Source organism: Rhinoraja longicauda, chromosome 7, assembly GCF_053455715.1.
Source record: "Rhinoraja longicauda isolate Sanriku21f chromosome 7, sRhiLon1.1, whole genome shotgun sequence".
Classification (NCBI taxonomy): Eukaryota; Metazoa; Chordata; class Chondrichthyes; order Rajiformes; family Arhynchobatidae; genus Rhinoraja; species Rhinoraja longicauda.
The window spans coordinates 53,376,191-53,397,621 of record NC_135959.1 but is presented as its reverse complement, the minus strand read 5'-3'; the positions used below and the strand labels follow the sequence as shown (position 1 = coordinate 53,397,621).

General features: G+C 37.5%; 1 protein-coding gene across 2 annotated transcripts in view; it reads left to right on the top strand.

Moving 5' to 3' along the window:
• Positions 1-21,431, top strand: part of LOC144595288 (mitogen-activated protein kinase kinase kinase kinase 4) — a 247,524-nt gene that overhangs the window by 204,730 nt on the left and 21,363 nt on the right. Inside the window, exons 15-23 of one of the 2 annotated variants that reach the window (XM_078402595.1) lie at positions 1,333-1,512; positions 4,446-4,607; positions 6,504-6,610; positions 7,604-7,755; positions 13,337-13,431; positions 14,782-14,790; positions 17,244-17,425; positions 19,150-19,273; positions 20,148-20,318. In XM_078402595.1, coding sequence (XP_078258721.1) covers positions 1,333-1,512; positions 4,446-4,607; positions 6,504-6,610; positions 7,604-7,755; positions 13,337-13,431; positions 14,782-14,790; positions 17,244-17,425; positions 19,150-19,273; positions 20,148-20,318 — 1,182 coding nt within the window. The remainder of the gene's footprint in view (positions 1-1,332; positions 1,513-4,445; positions 4,608-6,503; positions 6,611-7,603; positions 7,756-13,336; positions 13,432-14,781; positions 14,791-17,243; positions 17,426-19,149; positions 19,274-20,147; positions 20,319-21,431) is intronic. The other variant, XM_078402596.1, reaches the window with a different exon arrangement.

Below are 21,431 nucleotides of genomic sequence, written 5' to 3'. Positions count from 1 at the left end.
TAAATGCTCCAAATAAATAGAGGGGACCAGTTTAAAGCAGATGTGCGGGCATGTCACTATTTTTACACTGAGCATTGGGTGCTTGGAATGTGCTGCTCATGATGGTGGGGGAGACCGATATGACAGTGGTGTTTAAGAGGCTTTTGGTTAAGCACATAGATATGCAGGGAATGGAGGAATATGGATCACATGCAGGCAAAGAAGATTGACTTGGCATCATGTTCGGCACAGATATTGTGTATGGTCTATGAATTAAATGAAATCCCTTAAATAAAATCCTTTCTGTAGAAATTAAAATCATTAAAAGTCACAAACTTTTAATCGTCACTTTTAAGGGTAATGTAATTAATTACCCTTTCCCCTTGTTCTCCCTTGCCTGGAAATTGTGGCTTTCTGGCCACTTTAAATTGCCTTTAGTGTGTAAATGTTAATGGGAATGTGTGGAGAATAAATATTGGATTAGTATAAACAGCCAATTGACGGTTTACATGGACTCAATAGGTTGAAGGACCTGCTACCATACTGTATGATTCTACGTTTGTTAGACTATGCAAAATATTAAGTCACTTCTTTGCTTTCTAATATAAATCTGATAATTTTAGGTCAGATTAGAATTAACGTGGACATGATCTAATACCATTCATTGACATAGTTGCATTCACTAATGTGTGCCACATATTTGAACAAATTATGGGTTTGTAAAATGGCAAAATAATTGGGAGTAAATTAAAAATTATGTTTGGGTAATTTTTGAAATTGATTTAAGGAGTAAGTTTAATATTTTTTAATGTGACAAACTAAATATACATTTGCATATGTTTTGCACAAATGGTTTTCTCATCTTGTTTTTGGTAATCAAAAGCTGTTTTCTTGGAATGTAACCAATTCTAGACCAAATTGATATAAACTAAAATTGAATATAAACTCTTATTTGAAAGTCATCTACTCTATTAGTAGCGAGGCACATTTTCATGGTTGGCAATGTGTTTAGTTACTGATGGGTGCTCTGAGTTTCTTCTCAGCAGAAAAATTTGCACATATTAATTGGATGTGAATTTCCTGATGCATGTATGACTGATGGTATGATATTTCAAGGTTGAATGCTGGCACGTCTCATTCAAATATTTTCTGTGAATCAACAGCACATTTACACAATGGCCTGTGAATTAGCAGTATTTGTAAGTTCTGCTTCCAAGTTTTGACTTTTTGAAATACATAAATTGCCTGTGCAGGTATTTATGCAACTAGAAATATTTGCATGTCTGTTTGGTAAAGTATGTAAACTTGCGGGTGTACATGCTGCCTTTTAAATAATATGTCCTTTTCTTAAAGGAATATAAATGGCGGGAGATGGAGGAACAGCGACAGGCCGAGAGATTGCAGCGCCAGTTACAGCAAGAGCAAGCTTACCTTATGTCGCTCCAACATGACCACAGACAGCAGGACAGGAATAAATCCCACCATGCGCTGGAGTCTAAGCCTAATTTTGAAGCAACAGATAGGAATAGGGAGGTAAGAGATAATTTTCACTTGACTTTTGTTTAAAAAGTAGTCTGCAGCAAAGGAATTTAAAACTATCAACCTGTGCTTTGCAATTGGTAAGAGATATTTAGCTAAAATCATTATTTACTACCTGAAATCAACTGTAATTGAAATCAACTGTACAGCTCAGAAACAACAATGAGCAGTTCAATGTATAAACAAGAACCTGCTCCCACCTGGCATCATATTTCTAAATTTAGCAGATACAAATCCAGCCTATCCAATCTTTCCTCGTAAGTCAACCTGTTCAATCCAGGTATTGATCACTGAACTTCTTTAACATCTGTCCATAAATAAGGACACCTGTACTATTCCATACAACAGATGTTGTTTGAGTACAGAAGTATAGAAGTTGCAAGATTATGTTGCAGTTGTATAGGACGTTGGTGAGACCGCATTTGGAGTAGTGTGTTCAGTTCAGGGCACCATGTTACAGAAAATATATTGTTAAGCTTGAAAGGGTTCAGAGAAGATTTACGAGGATGTTGCGAGGACGAGAGGGTGTGAGCTATAGGGAGAAGTTGAGTAGGCTGGGTCTCTATTCCTTGGAGCGCAGGAGGATGAGGGGTGATCTTATAGAGGTGTATAAAATCATGAGAGGAATAGATCGGGTAGATACACAGAATCTCGGCCAGAGTAGGGGAATCGAGGACCAGAGGACTTAGATTCAAGGTGAAGGGGAAAAAAATTAATAGGAATCTGAGGGGTAACTTTTTCACACAAAGGGTGGTGGGTGTATGGAACAAGCTGCCAGAGAAGGTAATTGAGGCTGGGACTATCCCAACATTTAAGAAACAGTTAGACAGGTACATGGACAGGACAAGTTTGGAGGGATATGGATCAAGCGCAGGCATGTGGGACTAGTGTAGCTGGGACATGTTGGTCGGTGGCACGTTGGGCCAAAGGGACTGTTTCCACGTGTATGACTCTTTTCTGTTAGCTTTCCTAATTATTTTTTGTACCTGAGTCATCCACAAGGGCACCTAGATCCCTCTGGGATCTGGAGGTATCTAATTGCAGCCTCTCACCATTTAAATACTTTTTACTTTTTCTGCTGAGATGGAACTTTTTATACTTCCCCACATTCATTCTGTAGTTTGCATATCTACTCGTTATGTCTCTGTGTTGCTTCCTTCTTCACAACTTAATTTCTTTCCTTCCTACCTTTCTAATTCAGATGTAACTATTTAGCCCCTATGTTTCTTCCAATTGCTTCAATTGTAAGAGTAGTTAATGTTTGAGTTAACTGTATAATTTTTTTTGTAGTCAGGAACTACTCAAGTAATCTTCCTCATTTTCAATTGAATGCCAGGTTTGTACCAATACTAAAATCACTGTGCAAGGTTGATGCATAACCTTTGGGTGCAGTCTTTCAAATATCACGTCAGGAACATTGTTGGGGGTCTTTATTTTTTTACCATACCCAGTGCTCTCAGCCTGTAATGTAATACGAACGAAACTGAATGTAGAGATTAGGCAACATCTAAGAGAATGCAGAAATATCTTGACCTCCACTGTTGTACTGGACAACACCATAAGGAGGGATGTTTTTGGAACCTCTGTTTTCTTCATTCACTGTCGAATTTCTGGTAGGTGTTAGTGCTACAGATCTTTGCTCTATTGAAAGAATTGTGCAGCATTGAATCAGGACATTACACCCAACGCCCTTGCCTACCAGTGGGCATCCTTCCTTATTAACCATCAACCAACCACTGGTCAAAAGCCCTTTATGTCCATGTTCATCCCTAAGTTTTTTTAAATGCAGTCCAACAAACTAGCTTCAACCACTCTCAGGCAGTACATTGCAGTGCATCTGCCATGCGGAGTCATTCTTCCTTTAGCTTGCTACTTTTCACAAATATAGCGTACTGCACAGTAGCTTCAATGCTTTGTTAGTGGTTTCTAGTATTTTTCTGGACTTGTTACTTGCATTATTTCTTACATTTTCCAAAATACACTACCAGCCTTGGTTTACTTCGTCTAGAAGAAGACCGTTGTTTAATTGAAAAAGGTGATGGAATCTATAGTTTTACTTTGTTGGACCCGAGGCCATGTATTTTATGTATAAAATGCCAAGTTCTACCAAAAGTTACTTTCAGCTGTTGTACCCCATACTCTTGTGGCGTGTTCTCCAAATGAGACCTATCTAGAGATTGTAGAGTCAGAATTATTGGTTGAATGATACAATTCTTCGTCCAAGGATCTGGTAGTAAGTACAATAGTTAGCACAACAGTTAATGAATTGTTATAAAAATACAACTTGTTGATTGTTCCCTTTCTGGAAAGTGTATCTGTCACACCTTGTCTGCCTTGTGTGAATTTAGTATCAGCCAGATTGTTGTCAGATGGAAGAAATATTTCCTAACCTTGATACTAGTCGCTAAATGTTGGCAGGTTAATTTCATAGGGTCTACAAGTCAGAGGTTCAGGAAGCCTTTCCATGAAGCAATGCCTGATTTACTTTTCTTAAGTGTTTCTTTCTCCTCATCCTGTTCCACCTTGCATCAGAGGGCAGAAGAAATCAACTATTTTCTGAGAGACTGAAGTCACAGCTGTGGGCTTTTTGCAAGTGGAGGGCATCTTAGTCAAGCTCATTCCTGTCCTTGTATAATGTTCATGCTCTCAAACTTTTAGCACAGGATGCTGAACATGATTTTTCCTTTTGTAATCCAGCACTATAGAATAATTGATTGCAGTGCTCCCATTATTTCCTCTGTTCAGGTCTCTTCACTCAAATTATGCCAGGGATTTGGCAGATCAGTGTGACTCAGGAATTTAGTCGCTGTACTTGCAGCGATATCATTGAAATTCTGTACATATTCAATTATTTTAATGGTTGCATTCCTACTTGATAGAATTGTATATGTAACAAGTTATGAACCTAACTTTAATCTTACATCTAGGTTAATGAAAGATTTAAGAAGAATAGCCAGGGTTCACCTCAAGCACAATCAAAACAGAATAGCAACATTTTGGAACCCCCAGTGCCTTCAAGATCAGAATCATTTTCAAACGGAAGTTCTGAATCTAATCCCGTTGCATTACACCGGCCCATGGAGTCACAGGTACTGATTTACAGCATATACCGTGTCCCTGTTGATCTAACAACGTTTCCTCCCAGTTAACAGTTTAGCCTCTGCAATGGACAGTGGACAGAAATTGTAATTTCTTAGACATTTTCTGAAAATAGCCATGGGTCTGATTGCACCAGTAATTTATTACAGTTGACGGACCCGATTCAGTTGGGCCTGAAAATTACCTGCATTATTTCTATACATATATACTTGTAGAAATGTACAAAGTTGTAATTAACAAATAACTCTCACTTAATTTACATATAATATGGAACGTGAAGATTGTTGCTTATAATTTTGAAGGTCAAGAGTATTACGCAATTTTGAATTATAATCTCAATTTTCAAGCTTTCTTCTTGTATTTTCCAAGTTCATTAATAAATTTTAAATGCTTTCGGTATTTATGGTCAAGTTATAAGTACAGAAAGTCAAATTGTACTCTGAATTAATAATTTTTCCCTCTGCCCCATCCAAAGTGCAGATTGTACATATGATATTTGTGTTAACGTCATTTCAAATTGTGTAAGCAGAATAAAATTGCCGCTTCAAGTAAAGTGTAAGTTAACATATTTTTCCAAAAATACACTAATATGCCTCCTTTACCTTATTTTGGAATGCTGACACCTTTGAGGATCTGTGGAATTGTACACCAAGTTGTCTCCGTTCCTTAATATTCTCGAAGGTTCCATTCTTACTAGATCTTCCAAAATGCATAATCTTACACTTAAATTTGATCTACCACAGCATCACCTAATTTATCAGATGATCAGTATCATTATGTAACCCAAGACTGTCCTCCTCACTTTCAGCAGCACTTGTTTTGTCATCTACAAACTTACTAATCATAGCCAGATCATTAATCACCGATTGTCAAACAATCACCGTCTGGGCACCACTCACGAGTATACCACTGGTTACGTATTTCCAATCACAAAAACAACTCTCCATCATCACTCTCTCCCATTCTCAAACCACCTTTGGATCCTGTTTGCCACCTTGCCTTGGATATCATTTTCACCTGGTATGTCCCTTGTGGCTAATGACCAGAGTCTATCCCGTGGACTGGATGCTAGTATACTGGTGTGCTGCAAAGAGGTCACATAAGAGATTAAAATTTTTACATGCCTGCAAAACATTTGGTTAGATGTGGTAATAGAAGTAATGAGGTGGTAAAGTTAGAAAAGATTGCTCTTTCGTTTTGTCTGTATCAGATCTGGCAATTTCTGCACTTCATAGGTTTTTCTTATTCTATTCGTATCGTCTGACCTGGGCATGTCCCACCATCTCGCTGTTTGCAGCACATTATACAGACAAAGTTACTTTTACTGTCTATCTTCCACTATAACAGAACCAGCATTACTCAATATAAATTGCTGCTAAATTTTGATTTGATTAAAAAATCTCAATGAGAGTTTGGGACGGTTTCTGTATATCTAGTTCAAAAAGGTTGAGTGTTTAATCAAGCAATGATAAAGGACAATATAAAATTGTGTCTTAATTTTGGTATCGAAACAATTAAGGCACGAGCAGTAATTTGCATAATTTTAAAATTATGTTTTGTTGCTAATGAAACATTTATGCTCTACATCGTGTCTCCTGTTTAGGCTGCAGTGTGTAAAAAGTTTATTTAAATATTTATATTTTAACTATTTAAATAACCAATATTTTAATATTTTAACTATATTTAACCAATTCCCCCTTTTAAAATTTGCCACATCCCTCCTTCCAATTCCCCCATCTTCTCTAACATTGACAAACTTGTTCAACTTTAATATCAGATATTTATCTTTTTTGACTGGATTTCATATTCTATTTATGTGATGTTATTTATTTGATGTACCATTGCTATTTTTCCGGCATGAGTAAAATGCTGTTTTTCTATTTAAGGTTCCAGTGAGACCAACACCTCGATCCCCTGTGTTGTCTCGTCGGGATTCTCCATTGCAAGCGAACAGTCAGTCAAGTGGCCAGAGTGGTCCAAAAACTTCCACAAGGTTTGGATTTTGATATATATGATTAAATGCGATCTTATTCATAGACTGTACACAAGGCATGCAGACAGTCTTCAAGGTTCTGAGACCCGCTTACATTACATTTTTCAAAATAAAGATGGATTTGTACTGTTAACTGCATTGGTTACAAATATTTTATCAGTGACAACTGGATGGGGACAAGGTTTGTTAATTCTGGCAATAAGTCACAGAATGCTCCCTTCAAGATACAGAGATACTCATATTAAGGCATAAATATGCTTTTCAAAGAGATAGGATTGCATTAACACCTTTGATTTGCTTTACAATAAATTGACAATATCCTGTTATTCATTTCAGTAGGACTTAATAAATTTAATACATGAACTAAAAGTGAACACAAAATTAGGGCCTAACTTTTGTCTTCACCAGGTCTTTTTGCCCTCTGCTGGGAAATAATGGGTAACACAGAATTTACTTATGATGAGGCACTACTTTAAAACTGCACACAATTTACAACCAGACTCGCACAAGGAAAGGAGGAAAAATTGGCAATATTGGAAAACTAAAAAGTGAAAGGAAATTTTAAACAATGTTAATAACTATGCATTTTAGAATCCTTATTTATAATGACATCTGCATGGTAAGGAAGGTTAGGGAGATATTTTGTATTTCAGAATTTAAACTTTTGTTACATCAATGAAGGAAATGCTGCTCTGGATATTGATAAAGAATCTGATTAATTTATACATGGAATTGATGCAGCGGGTTAGCTGATGTGTATTAAATTTAACATTAATGTGTGTTAAATGTTAGTCAATATTGAACTATCAAAATAAACGTTTTTTCAGTATTTTGATTAAACACAAATCTTTCTTCATTTTCTATACACTCCAACGTGCTAATAAGATTAAATTCTACAGTTCAGATTATTTTAATTTAATTTATGTGCATTAATTTTGCACACAGAAGTTGCAGAGCAATATTTCCATATTTATCTGCTTTCCCTTTCTGCAGCAATATAGAGCCCAGACTGTTGTGGGAGAGGGTAGAGAAACTCGTACCAAGACCAGGCAGTGGCAGCTCCTCGGGCTCCAGTAACTCTGGCTCACAGCCAGGATCTCATCCCGGCTCCCAAACTGGATCTGGTGAACGTTACAGGCTACGATGTGAGATTTTACTCTTTCAATTATATTATTCACTGCATTGCTTATTGCCTTCCTGATAAACAGCTTTCCTCAGAGACCATTTTGGTTTGGGGAAAAAAGCAAAAATATCTGAAACATGCACACATTTCCAGTGGTTGATTTTGGTTATATAAATGAAAAAAGGCTTTATTTTATTTTATCATTTAAAATAAGATTGTTTAAATAATTATCGGTAATTAAATTTTTATCAGCCTTGTACCATTCAAATTTAATATTGCAAAGAAAAATAATTCTTCTAAAACATCATCTGTAGTGCGCAGGACAATTGCCATTCAAGCTTATTGACATTGTTGGATACAAGTCCTGCAATAATCAAAAGTCAAAGCTGAAGTACATGGTGGTCCAAATTTGGTTGAAATGAAGACAAAACTTTTGGAGTTTGCTTCTAATATGTTGTACAGCTGGCAGTGGTATCTCAAGTACATACGTGGACTTCCAAACATGTGAATCCAGAAGTTATCATCGGTGATACTCACTGCTCTGTGGAATGTGTAATTTTACAATCTTGTCCTGCATTGACTTCCAAAATTAATGATCTGACAGGATCTTGAGAAGATTATAAATTTAATCTCACTGTAAATATCTGTAAATGTTGCAGTTTGTCATGAGGTACAGGTTTTCAATTGGTTATTAAGCTATCATTATTTCGTAACAAACTCTTGGACTAAAAAAAAAAGAAATTTTGTTTGTGGCTTGCATTTGTTCAATGTAAACTTCAAAATAACATTCAAATTACTTCTATTTTTAAAATGTTTGCTCTTTTTGATCTGCTTCATCTAGTATATATTTGTAATCTTCATTTTATGTTCATTAACATGTTAGTAAAAAATGTGCTCTTTTGTTTTTCCTCCTTGCTGTTTTACTGTCTGAGAATCCTTCAGTGCCCAACTTGAGGATAATGTTACGGGACACTAGGGATCCCCTAGAACTTATGCCCGAAGGCAGCCAATGCTGGAAAAGGGATAGTTCATATCACAGAGATTGCTAGACCTTTGTGGGCAGCTTTCTTTGACATCGGTGGTGAGTGCCATTGTTTTGTCACTGACTGCATTTCCACCTCAAGATCACATTCATGTTCAGATTCAAATTAACAAATGCACACATTCAATGTATTGTAAGTATGATTTCATAAGAAGCTGAGTTAGGCCATACAGCCCCTCAAGCCGCCTCTGTTATTCAGCAAGTTTGCGTGATTGATTTAAAAAAATTTTTTTTGCCCCATCTATATTTTGCTATCCTATCCAGACCTCCCAACATTTGATTTTACAAATTCATAATTTTGATGTCGAAAATTCAGAATTTTACATCAAAATTCATAATATGGCGCGTAATGCAACTTTTCAGCAAAAAAAGTATGCACGCCAAATGTGCATATGCTTTGCGCTACATTCATGTGTGAAAAACGACTATTATTTCCAACAGTCTGTAGTTCTTGGACTGCATGTAAAATGTCAGGCCTATCATGAGTATATTCTGCTATTTACAGAAAGGTTATTGAACAGAGATACTTTTTGCAACACAAAGAAAAGATTGTTTTGTTTTTTCTATTTTGCTTTTTCCTTGCACATCCCAATTCTCTTGATATTGAATAAAAGAACAATGGTCATAAAATGCGACTCGACTAAGCACACGGAAGTACTTGTTGAAATAAATTTGCACATTAATTGATAATCTGCCCAAAAAGGTGGTAATTGGCTTTTCTGCTGCGTTTTATATTTTAACCCCGTCTTAATTAATTAACATAGTTATATAATCTTGCAATTAAATTTAATATTTACTCATTACAGTTCCACCACTGATTTTCTGGCACTCTTGGTTCCAGAGCTTTGCTGGTTTATCCAACTGGCCAAGGAAGTCGGCTATGGGGATAGATGTGCTGGTTCCAGCTGGGCTGGAGTTCCAGAGCCCCGGCCGCAGGTTGCAAGTTCAACCCACCGATCGGCCATGAAAGTCCCGATGAGGTCGAGATTGGCTGCCTTGCCCAGTCTAGGTGCCACATTTTCGGGGAGACTTCCAGGGCGCGGGGGGATTTCTCGCAGAACCCCTAGCAACCTCTAGCGGCCGAATCGACAAATTGCAATTACCGACTGTTTTGCGGAAAAATGTGAGGCGAAATCGGAATGGCGGAAATGAAATAAGAAAGCGGAAACTTTCCGGCAAATTCGGGAGGATTGGGAGGGGTGCCTATCCCACAAATATCTTGATTCGTCTTTAATCCAAAAATTTGTGCAGCTTTGAATCTAAGTCGTTAGTCAGCATCCATGATGTTCTAGTCTGGATGATTTTAAAGATCTGTAAGCCTCTCAATTAAAAAAATATATTCTCCTCGCAGTATTAACCTGGGACTACATGCCTCATTTAGATCCTCTCATCAGACACCTCCTCCATCAGCCAAGTTTGAATTCTTAAATGTTTTAATGAGTGCACCTCTGAAGCGTGAAAACTCCAGAGATTATGGACCCATTTTGAATATGTTTTCACAAGATATGTCCTTCATCCTCAAGAATCTTTCAACTATACCTTTGCTGCACTGCCTCCAAAGGAAGTGTTCCCAAAATGGAGAGAACAAGATTGTTTATAGTAACCCAGATCTAGGCTCCTTAAGTCCAGCCCTATTGTAAAGAGGCTTTTCTATTCCATCATTCCCTTGCAATAAAGTACAACATTACAATTGCTCTTTTAATTACTTCACCTGCATGCCAACAATTCCCTAAATGAGGACATTCAGTTCTCTGTTTGCCAGCATTTAGTAGACTTGCATATCTTAAATAATACTCTGCTTTTCTGCATTTCCTGTCAAAGTGGATAATTAGCTTTTCCTTTTTATATTGCCAATTTAGTGCCTGTATCACCAGCAAATGTGAAAATATGAAACTTCATTCTGAAGTTTTGTGCATTTCCCCATGACCATATAGGTTTTTATTGGATGCTCCTGTTTCCTACATATGCAAAAGATGTGCCAGTGGATTACTTCACCACTGTGTATAATAGAATAACAAAGGGAAGTTAATGGGTATGAGGCAGAATAAAGTGCAAGGATGCAACGAAAGTAGAAAAGGTCATGGAACTGGTGGGAGCTGCATAGACTAGATGGGCTAAATAACCACCTTCTCTGCAGTAATATGTAAAATAGTATAATTGATAATCCCTGAGCAAAGTCACGTCAAAGCTTATTTCAATATAATCTTTTCAACCATACCCTTTGTTTTCTGATGGTTGTTCAATCTTCTATAAATTAAATGTTACCCCATCCCTCAAACTCTGTGCAGTAGTCTTTTATGTGGCACCCTACCAAATAAGTTTGTAAGATGTAGGATCAGCAAGTCTACTCCACAAATCCAATCACAACTGGTTTTTTTCCCCCTCTCAACCCCATTCGCCTGTCTTCTCCCCATTACCCCTGATACCCATGCAAATGAAGAATCTATTAATCTCCACCTTAAAAATATCTATTGACGGTCTCCACAGCCTTCTGTGGCAATGAATTCCACAGATTCCACATCCTCTGACTAAAGAAATTCCTCCTCATCTCCTTTCTAAAGGTACGTCCTTTTATTCTGACGCTATGGTCTCTGGTCCTAGACTCTCCTACTCGTGGAAATATTCTCTCTGCATCCACTCTGTTTCACTGAGGTCCCTCCTCATCCTTCTAAACTCTAGCGAGTACAGGCCTAGTGCCATTAAACACTCGTCATATCATATCATCATATCATATATATACAGCCGGAAACAGGCCTTTTCGGCCCACCAAGTCCGTGCCGCCCAGCGATCCCCGTACATTTACACTATCCTACACCCACTAGGGACAATTTTTTTACATTTACCCAGCCAATTAACCTACATACCTGTACGTCTTTGGAGTGTGGGAGGAAACCGAAGATCTCGGCGAAAACCCACGCAGGTCACGGGGAGAACGTACAAACTCCTTACAGTGCAGCACCCGTAGTCAGGATCGAACCTGAGTCTCCGGCGCTGCATTCGCTGTAAAGCAGCAACTCTACCGCTGCGCTACCGTGCCGCCCATGTTAACCAATCATCCCTTGGATGATTCTCGTAAACCTCCTCTGGACCTTCTCCAACGCCAGCACAACCTCAGATATGGGGCCCAAAACTAGTTACACAACTCCAAATGAGGTCTGACCTGTGCTTTATAAAGCCAGAGCATTACATTCTTGTTTTTGTATTCTAGCCCTCTCAAAATAAATGCATTTATAAATGCATAAATGCACTGCATTTTCCTTCTTTACTACGTTACGACTTGCAAATTAACTTTTTGGTAATCCTGCACCAGCACTCCCAAATCACTTTGCACCTCCAAATACCTTGTGGGAATCCAAATACAGTTTATCTGTCATGTCGGTTGCATCTTCAAAGAACTCAAATTTGTTAAATATTGTCCCCTTTCATAAAAATCATATTGACACCATTTAATCCACTCACCAATGTCATTGCTTTTATTTGAGTTTATTAACCAAGCTAAATGTGAAATTCATCATGTTATGATCACCAAAATATATCCCAGAGAGTATCTTATTGTGAGATTATTCCTGTTTCATTCCACATAACCAGATCAAAAAAATACATTTTCCTTCTTTGGGTCCACAATGTATTGTTCTCAGAATGTAATTCTGCTGTATTTCATGTAGTTGTCCTTCAACCCAGCTTTTCAATTTTGATTTGTCAACTCTTTATGTCACCCATGTCATAAAGTCACCCATGATTATTTCATTACCTTTGTTACAAGTTTCCATTATTTCTTAATTTCTCTCAATTGTAGTGCCCAATATTTTGTATCTTCACCAGAACTGATCTTTTGAGCCAGGCTCTTCTTTTTCAAATGCTGTTCTAATATTTCCTATCAGTCATGTCCTCCCTTTGTGCCACTCCTCTACATTGTTTTTCCATTGCATCGTACCTAGAATAGAAACATAAGAGATCAGATACTGGAATCTTGAGTAGAAAAAGAACAAATTGCTGCAGGAATTCAGCTGGTCAGACAGCATCTGTGGAAGGAAATGGACAGATTTAGCTTTGGACTGAAGAAGGATCCCAACCCAAAACAATGTCTACTCACTTCCTCCAGAAATGCTGCTTGACCTGCTAAGTTCCTCCAGCACTTTGTTTTTTACTTAAGTGCCCTAGAATATTTGGCTTCTAGGTCAAATTCATGAATTCCTATGTAGCTGATTCAAGTATCTTTCTGTGAATGTTTTGTGAAATTGGATGATGAGCCTTTATTTTTTTTCTTAAACCTTTCCCTAATTAATCTTTATTTATTGCTGCACAATTGCCATTATGAGCTCCTGTCTCCTCATTTCACATTCAGTTTCATAATGCACACTTCCATGGACTACCATGCCCTTCCTTTCTCCTTACATAATCCCCATCAGCCATCATTTGATATATAACCTTATTTTCTTCAAAAAAAGTTGCGCTTTTGCCACTTGAAATTTACAAGTGGTTCTTGTGCTTATGTGGGATTTGACATCTGATATTTTGTATTTCAATGCTTAGGCTTTTGATTTAATTATTTTATTCACAGCTTCATCAAAATCTGAGGGTTCACCATCTCAACGACATGAAAATGTGAATAGAAAGCAAGAAGATAAAAAAGATTTAGGGCCAAACCGACCAGCTGTAAGTTCCTTAAAGCTTGATTGCTTTTAGTGGTTTCAACTGCGCATATTATTTTTTGTGCTTGCTTTCTGGTGCATGTTTTCTTTGGAGTATAAATGCAAATTTACTAAATTAACATTTAAAATGCAACTAAACTTTGAATGCTATTTATTTATATTCCAAGTTGTTATTGAAATGCAGGGTTAATGAGACTATATGTTTGTTTTCATGACATAAAACCATAGCACAAACTGAATTTTAAATGGTTCTATGCACCCATGTGCATATAACATATATATATATGTGTATAAATATGATACTGGGACATAGAAGCGTGACATAGACACCCAAAAATTAATTATTGTAAAAACCAATGTAAACACATTTATTTACAAGTTTGACAACCGTCTGACTCTATCAAAAAGAAAGAAAGATAGTTCCACAACCGCAAATAGTTTTTTCAGGTAATTTAAAATTTACCATAAAAGTGTTAACGTACGTAACATGGTGTCTCAATGGCATTTTATTGCAATGGTAGAACTTCTTTTTTCTAATTCATTAAAGTGTAGTTATACATCCTATCCGTGGCGGTCCACAATGAAATTGGACAGTAAACCAATTTATTTACCGTCAGGCCATTTGACAGGTAGATTGGAGGCGACAGTTTGACAGCGTGGGAATTTTCGCGATGTTTTTGGCCTCCGCCATTACATGTAAAGTGGGCTCCAAACCCAGATATTCAACCCAGAAACCAGATATGCATCTCCCTTACATTTTCAAAGAATCCCCACACACTTTTCGCAAAAATCCACGTAACCATTAAAAAAATTTTTTTTTTAAATACAGCTCTTAGTAAACTGGAAGTAAATCCGGTTTATTCCTTGTTACAGTGAAGCTTGGTTTTCAAGTAACCCATACATGGTGTTATAGTTCAAAACTCTCAAGTACTTACCGACTTGTCAGTGATTTCAGCGAAAATTAGGACGCCGGAGAAGCATTGACAGCATTAGCTTGAGCGTCATAGAAACAAATGAATATCGATCCGAAAAATATTCATTTTTCATGATTTCCAACGGCATCTTACATACTTAACTCTCAGGACACAATGAGTTACGTACATGAGCATGATATTTTTTACTCTCCCAAATGAATATGTGCAACTAATTTCTCCAAGCAAAGTGGTTTATCATATTTTTATACATATATATTTCTATATATTATATACAGTGACTATTAGTAAATATAAAAGACATGAATGCAATACAAATGTATTTGTTTATGTTGGCATTTTCTTTTTTCTCTTTGTACTCTACTGACATGACCAATGGCACATGATTCTATCACATTCATTTGGGCTGCTGAATATTGTAGGGTGAAGCGGTAAGTTATGCTACTTTACTGGTCTCCTTCTTGCCTGCTTCTACTTTTAATTGAATTGGGTTTTTTAATGCTATTGTTTGAGTTTTTAGCGTTGTGCTTGTGTCAATAACTTTTTATTGAACAAATCTGAGTAATTGTACTCTTAATATGAGTTTGTTTCTTTCATATTACAACTCATTTATTGTAATACTAACAAATTTTATGTATAAAATAATTGTGGTCTGCCATAGCCTAAATCCAGAAATCTAACATTTAGCAAAGCATAAGTTTGTTTGATGTCTTGAGATGATGCCACTTATTTTTGGTCATCGAGTCACAGAGCTACTTTGCATGGAAACAGGCCATTTTGACGCACCTCATCCAAATTGGCATAATGGGCTCATCCCATTTGCCTGCATTTGGCCATAACCATTTAAATGCTTCCCATTCAAATTATTAGGTTTATAAAAGTCGAAAAATTACAAAAATATTATTTTGTAATGTCAAAATATTAAAAAGGGGATTTTTTTTGCTTTTTATTCTTTTAGCTTGCTGATTTTTTTTCAGACTAACACAGTGTTACCGATAATTATATGATTTGGAATTGGAGAGAGGACAGCAGATGTTCTATGATAGAATGAGTAGCGTGCCTTTGAACTTAAAGCTGTGTCAAGTCTAAATGTTCAGCTTTGATGAATTGTAGGAGTGCATTAGTGGTAATCACAATGTAGTTCAAAAAATCTTTTTTTTTTAAACCTGTTTTAAAAAAATTAGCTCTCAATTGATAAGTAATTTTCCTTATCACCCAATAATCATTTATGTTGACAGCAATTTGACTATTTTCAGAGTCAATGTTTATCTTTGGTTTAAAATAATTTTTGAATTTGGATCTGATTTTCTTTAATTATTCACCTACCTGATGTTTAGAATGTTTTAATTTGCAATCCATGGTGCAATTTGCAATCATTTGATCTTTTGTTGATACACTTGACTGAAATCACCTTTAACTTCCCATGTCCAGATTTTACTTTCCCGTTATAACGTAATGCCATAGAGTCAAATAGCATGAAAACAGGCCCTTCGGCCCAACTTGTCCGTGCTGACCAAAATGCTCCATCTATGCTCCATCTCCATCTATGACCAAAATACTCCATCTATTTTCCACCTTTCTTATCTATGGAGCTGTCCAAATGTCTTTAAATGTTGTTTAAATCTTAAATGTCCTTGCCAGTTTATTCCTTGTTTAATATCTTTTTGGGGGAAGCATTCCTATTTTGGTATCCCATCTCACCGTGTATATATATACCTTATTATTTAAGTATTGATTATCGCCCACACAAGTGATTAGTGTGCAAAATTAGAGCACATGGGTATTGGGGGTAGGGTATTGACATGGACAGAGAACTGGTTGGCAGACAGGAAGCCAAGTGTTGGAATTAACGGGTCCTTTTCAGAATGGCAGGCAGTAACTAGTGGGGTGCCGCAAGGCTCAGTGCTGGGACCCCAGTTGTTTACAATATATATTAATGATTTAGACGAAGGGATTAAATGTAACATTTCCAAGTTTGCGAATGACACAAAGCTGGGTGGCAGTGTGAGCTGCGAGGAGGATGCAATGAAGCTGCAGAGTGACTTGGATAGGTTGGATGAGTGGGCAAATGCATGGCAGATGCAGTGTAATGTGGATAAATGTGAGGTTATCCACTTTGGTGGCAAGAACAAGAGAGCAGATTATTATCTGAATGGTGTTAGATTAGGAAAAGGGGAGGTCCAACGAGACCTGGGTATTCTTGTACATCAGTCATTGAAAGTAAGCATGCAGGTACAGCAGGCAGTAAAGAAAGCAAATGGCATGTTGGCCTTCATAGCGAGAGGATTTGAGTATAGGAGCAATGGGGTCCTACTGCAGTTGTACAGGGCCCTGGTGAGACCACACCTGGAGTATTGTGTGCAGTTTTGGTCTCCTAATTTGATGAAGGACGTTATTGCTACTGAGGAAGTGCAGCATAGGTTCACCAGGTTAATTCCCGGGATGGCGCGACTGACATATGATGAAAGAATGGGTCGACTGGGCTTTTATTCACTGGAATTTAGAAGGATGAGAGGGGATCAAATAGAAACATATAAAATTCTTAAGGGATTGGACAGGCTAGATGCAGGAAAAATGTTCCCGATGTTGGGGGAGTCCAGAACCAGGGGGCACAGTTTAAGAATAGGGGATAAGCCATTTGGGACTAAGATGAGGAAAAACTTTTTCACCTAGAGTGTAGTGAATCTGTGGAATTATCTGCCACAGTGGAGGCCAATTCACTGGATGTATTCAAGAGAGAGTTAGATATAGCTCTTAAGGCTAATGAAATCAAGGGATATGGCAAATCTCATCATTTGAAGCCTGGCTACTGTTTGATGTGCAATTGTTTGCTTCATGTTAAACACCCAACCCCAATACTTGAACAGTGACCTGATTTTTTTAGTTTCAGGATCTTGCTGCCTTAGCGAAAGAGCTTCGAGCTGTCGATGATGTCCGGCCTCCTCAGAAAGTTACTGATTATTCTTCATCGAGTGATGAATCAGGAAGTACTGATGAAGATGATGAGGACCTGGAACAAGATGGAACTGATGAAATGGAACCCATGTCGGATGATCCTAGGGCAGTGTATGTAATCCTGGTTAAAAGTAATGAAGAAGTGCATGCAATATATTTCTGCATTATTTATCTTCATAATTTTTAGTTGTTGAGAGAATGACATCATAGGATAAAGCTGTTGAGTCCATCTCTTTTGTGATGGCTGTTTAGCTGAGCCATCCAACTAACATCACTCACCCGGTTCTCCCATAGATCTGCAGACCCTTTGTAAAATTGATTCTCTTTTGAAAGTTAATATTGAATTGCCACACCATCCTTTCAAGTATTGCATCCAGTTCTCATAACGTTGCTATTTTTCTTTTCCAGAAGTTTCCTCATGCCGTCTCTGATTCTGTAAATCACCTTAAATTTTATGTCCATTGATTACCAACCCTTCTAGCACTGGAAACATCTATCAAATCAAAATCATTCATCATTTTGAACACTCCCATCAAATCCCTTAATCATCTCAGCTCTGAGAAAAACTACCCAGTTATTTTAATCTCGACATAGAATTAAAGGCCCTAATCCCTGCAATATTTTTGGAAATACTGTTTTTGCAAAGACTGTCTCAAAATTGGATCACGAGTCAGCAGATTCTGGAATCTTAAGCAGAAAGCAAACTGCTGGAGGAACTCGACAGGCCAGGGAGCATCAGTGGAGGGAAATGGACAGACAGTTTTTCAGGTCAGGATCCTTCAAGAGTTTAAAGAAGGGTCCTGACCTGAAACATCATCTGTCCATTGCCATCCAAGTGTGCTGCCTGGCCTGCTGAGTCCCTCCAGCAATTTGTTTTTTGCTCATAACTTATTCAAGATTTATACCACCTATTGGAAAGAATAACTGCTGAAACTACCACTGTTTTCCAGCTAAGGAAGCATTTTATGAAAAGTTAGCTTAACTATTTAGTACCCTCAGTCTTCATTACAAGAACCAAGTGCTTTTTATTCAGCAGCCTTTTCAACAGGCTTGAAATTGTCCATCCCGGTTCTCCCCAAGTTACTCCAAGGATCCGCTCCTGACAACGGTTCGTACCCCGAACTGTTCACAAATCGGAAATGCGGCCGCAAATAGAGTTCCGTCACGACAGCACATGACTCCAGAAGTGGGTTGTCCAATAGGATTAGGTAGTCTGAGGAAGCATTTTAAATCTCCTTTTGCCATTCTTAATAATAAAGATGACATTAACAAAATATAGCCTGAACATATTTCCAGCTAATAATGGTAATCTTGTAAAAGATTTTACTGCAGATGAGGTTTCAAGTCTATTGAAGATTTAAAAAAGGACACTGTTGCTGGCTCAGATGGCATGTCTCTTGATAGGATTTGCAAAATGGACATCAACGTGTTAACAGGAAAGTATTCTTCCTGGGTTTGATGTGGCAAAAGTCCAGCTAGATTCGGAATCGATCGCCTGAAGCCCCACAATAGCCAGGAAATTCCTCCCACCGGTCCCCCAAATGCTCGTTTGTATGTATAGTCTGTACATAAGTCAGCCTGTGTGCATAAGTCAGGCTTTCATAACCCAGGGAGGATCTATATATCTCGACTCTCCCAGTCCCTCGCCCCTATTAAAATATAAATTCATTGAAATAGTTGGAAGTGGTTTACATGTAATATATCATTGGAAGTATGATTAGTTTAAAAATCATCCAAGGCTCAACTTGTATTTTATGCCTTCTCCATAATTTATATGGATTTCCAACTCTTGCCCACTATTACATACCATATACCTGTGGACTTTTATTTATCAGGTCGTCAAAGCTGAGCAATGGAGAAACTGAATCAGTGAATACAATGATAGTTCGTGATGATCTGGAGCTGTTGACTGAAACTTCTGTTACTCCCTCTAAAGATGGCACTTTAATAGTTCGACAGGTAATGTATCTGACAGAAAGTTCTGTCTCTTGCCCAAAAGCTCTTATTTACCCTTAATTTTTTTAATTCTTTTTAACATTAATAGCCAGTAATCAAAATAATTTTATCAGTTCTTCAGGCAGTTATTTTTTAAGCCAGAGCACAGGGCATTTAGATTTCTGCAGTTTCCTTGCATGAATTGCAATGTCCATCGTAACAAAAAATTGGATGGACAGGAGGTGACTGCAGTTCAAAAGCCTAGAAATGCATATGTTTATTCCCAAGTCTGACATTAGCTTAAGATGTTTCTAAGTGAAACTAACATGTCTGCAAGACCTCCTTTAATGTGTCTCCACTCTAACTTCAATTTTATTTTTAACTAAAAGCTCACATTTGCAACTGTCGGGCATTAACTAGTTTTTACCTTCATTGAACGTCACTGTTTGCCTTTCATAAAAAATGGCAACATTTAGTGAGAGGCATGTTGACATTCCATATCATTTTTAAATGTCATCACACTAATTCTTACAAGCAGGGTGTATTACAATATTGAATACTCTACAGTGCATCACATCAAACTTGCAAAATCTGTCACTTTTATTGTGAATCATGCAACACTGATCTAATCAACATCCAAGGATTGGGAATACTTTCAATATGCTTTTTTTAAATTGATGGCACTTGTTGTCAATGTTCTGCCTAGAGTGTAGTATTTATCTACTAAAATGGTTTTGTCAAATTTTACCACATTTGTTTGTTTGTTAGTAATAGTTGTGCTGAGATGAAACCTGCACAATCCAACTTTGCTACATTAACTCTTCTGCCAATTAACTGCTAGGGTGATAGGTGTTCGAGCAACTCTTCAGCAAGACAAGTATGCCTGTTTTTTCGACAGAGCGCAGGTGACTTAAAGCGTGCCAGCCACCATGAGAGTAATGGCTTTGCATCCCGCATTCACCTCTTGCCAGATCTCATACAGCAAAGCCATTCCTCCACCTCCCCAACCAGCCAGCAGTCTCCTATCATGTCCCCTCAGCTGCCCCTGGACGAGCTTACTACTAATGAGGTATGTTTGACACCATAGTTAGCGGCTGTTCCGTACCACTCCTGTGAACTAGTTAGCCACAACAGAATTCCAGTCAATCTCCATTGTTTTTCATCTTTAACTTAAGCTGTGTAACAATTCTTCACCACCATTGTAAAATATACTAAATCCTATTACTAAGTAGAATTTTTGGATCCCCAAACTTGCCAGTTGATGAATATTATAAAGTTTGATCTACTAAAACAAATTGCAAAGGAACAAACGATCTGTTCCCATTCCATAAACAAATATTTTGCCTCTGAGTTAAAAAAAATGTAGATTTATTTTATGGTCAAAGTTCTGGATTAGACTTCCAAAGTCTCACTGTGTTATTTGTTAAGGACCTGGTCAAAGAAATGGCTAGTTATCTTCAGCAATCCTTGCTTCAGCAGGTTGGCAATAATTTGCACAGAGCTATTAAAAATAAAAACCATTGCAGATTATCCAGTAAGCAGTCAAACAGAAGTCACAAATGATCTTTTACTTAGAAATTGGAGTTTGGGTAATGACACGACAAATAAGGTGTGTGCAAATCTTAATATTAGTGAGCTAAATTCTTTTAGCAGTAAAATATCAGATTGATTACAGTATGTCAATCAGCTATATTCTGGCATTGCTCTGTCTTTGAAATCCACTAACTTCAATGTCAGGTCAGTAATATTTGTTAGTCTCAATATTTAAAGATATCACATTCAAAGATGGTATCACAAAATGCTGGAGTAACTCAGCGGGTCAGGCAGCATCTCTGGACGTTTCAGGTCGAGACCCTTCTTGAGACTGATGTCGGGGGGGCGGGACGAATAAACGATATAGGTGGAGACAGGAAGACAGTGGGAGAACTGGGGAGGGGGAGAGAAGGACAGAGGAGCTATCTAAAGTTAGGGAAGTCAATGTTCATACTGCTGGGCTGTAAGCTGCCCAAGCAAAATATGAAGTGCTGAAGTCAATGTTCATACCGCTGGGCTGTAAGCTGCCCAAGCGAAATATGAGATGGTGAACCATTCATTACAATGTGGCCCAAAGTACCAAACTCTTCCCTGGGAACATGCAAGCATTAAAACATTTCAAAAATGAATATTTTGATATTAAGTCCCA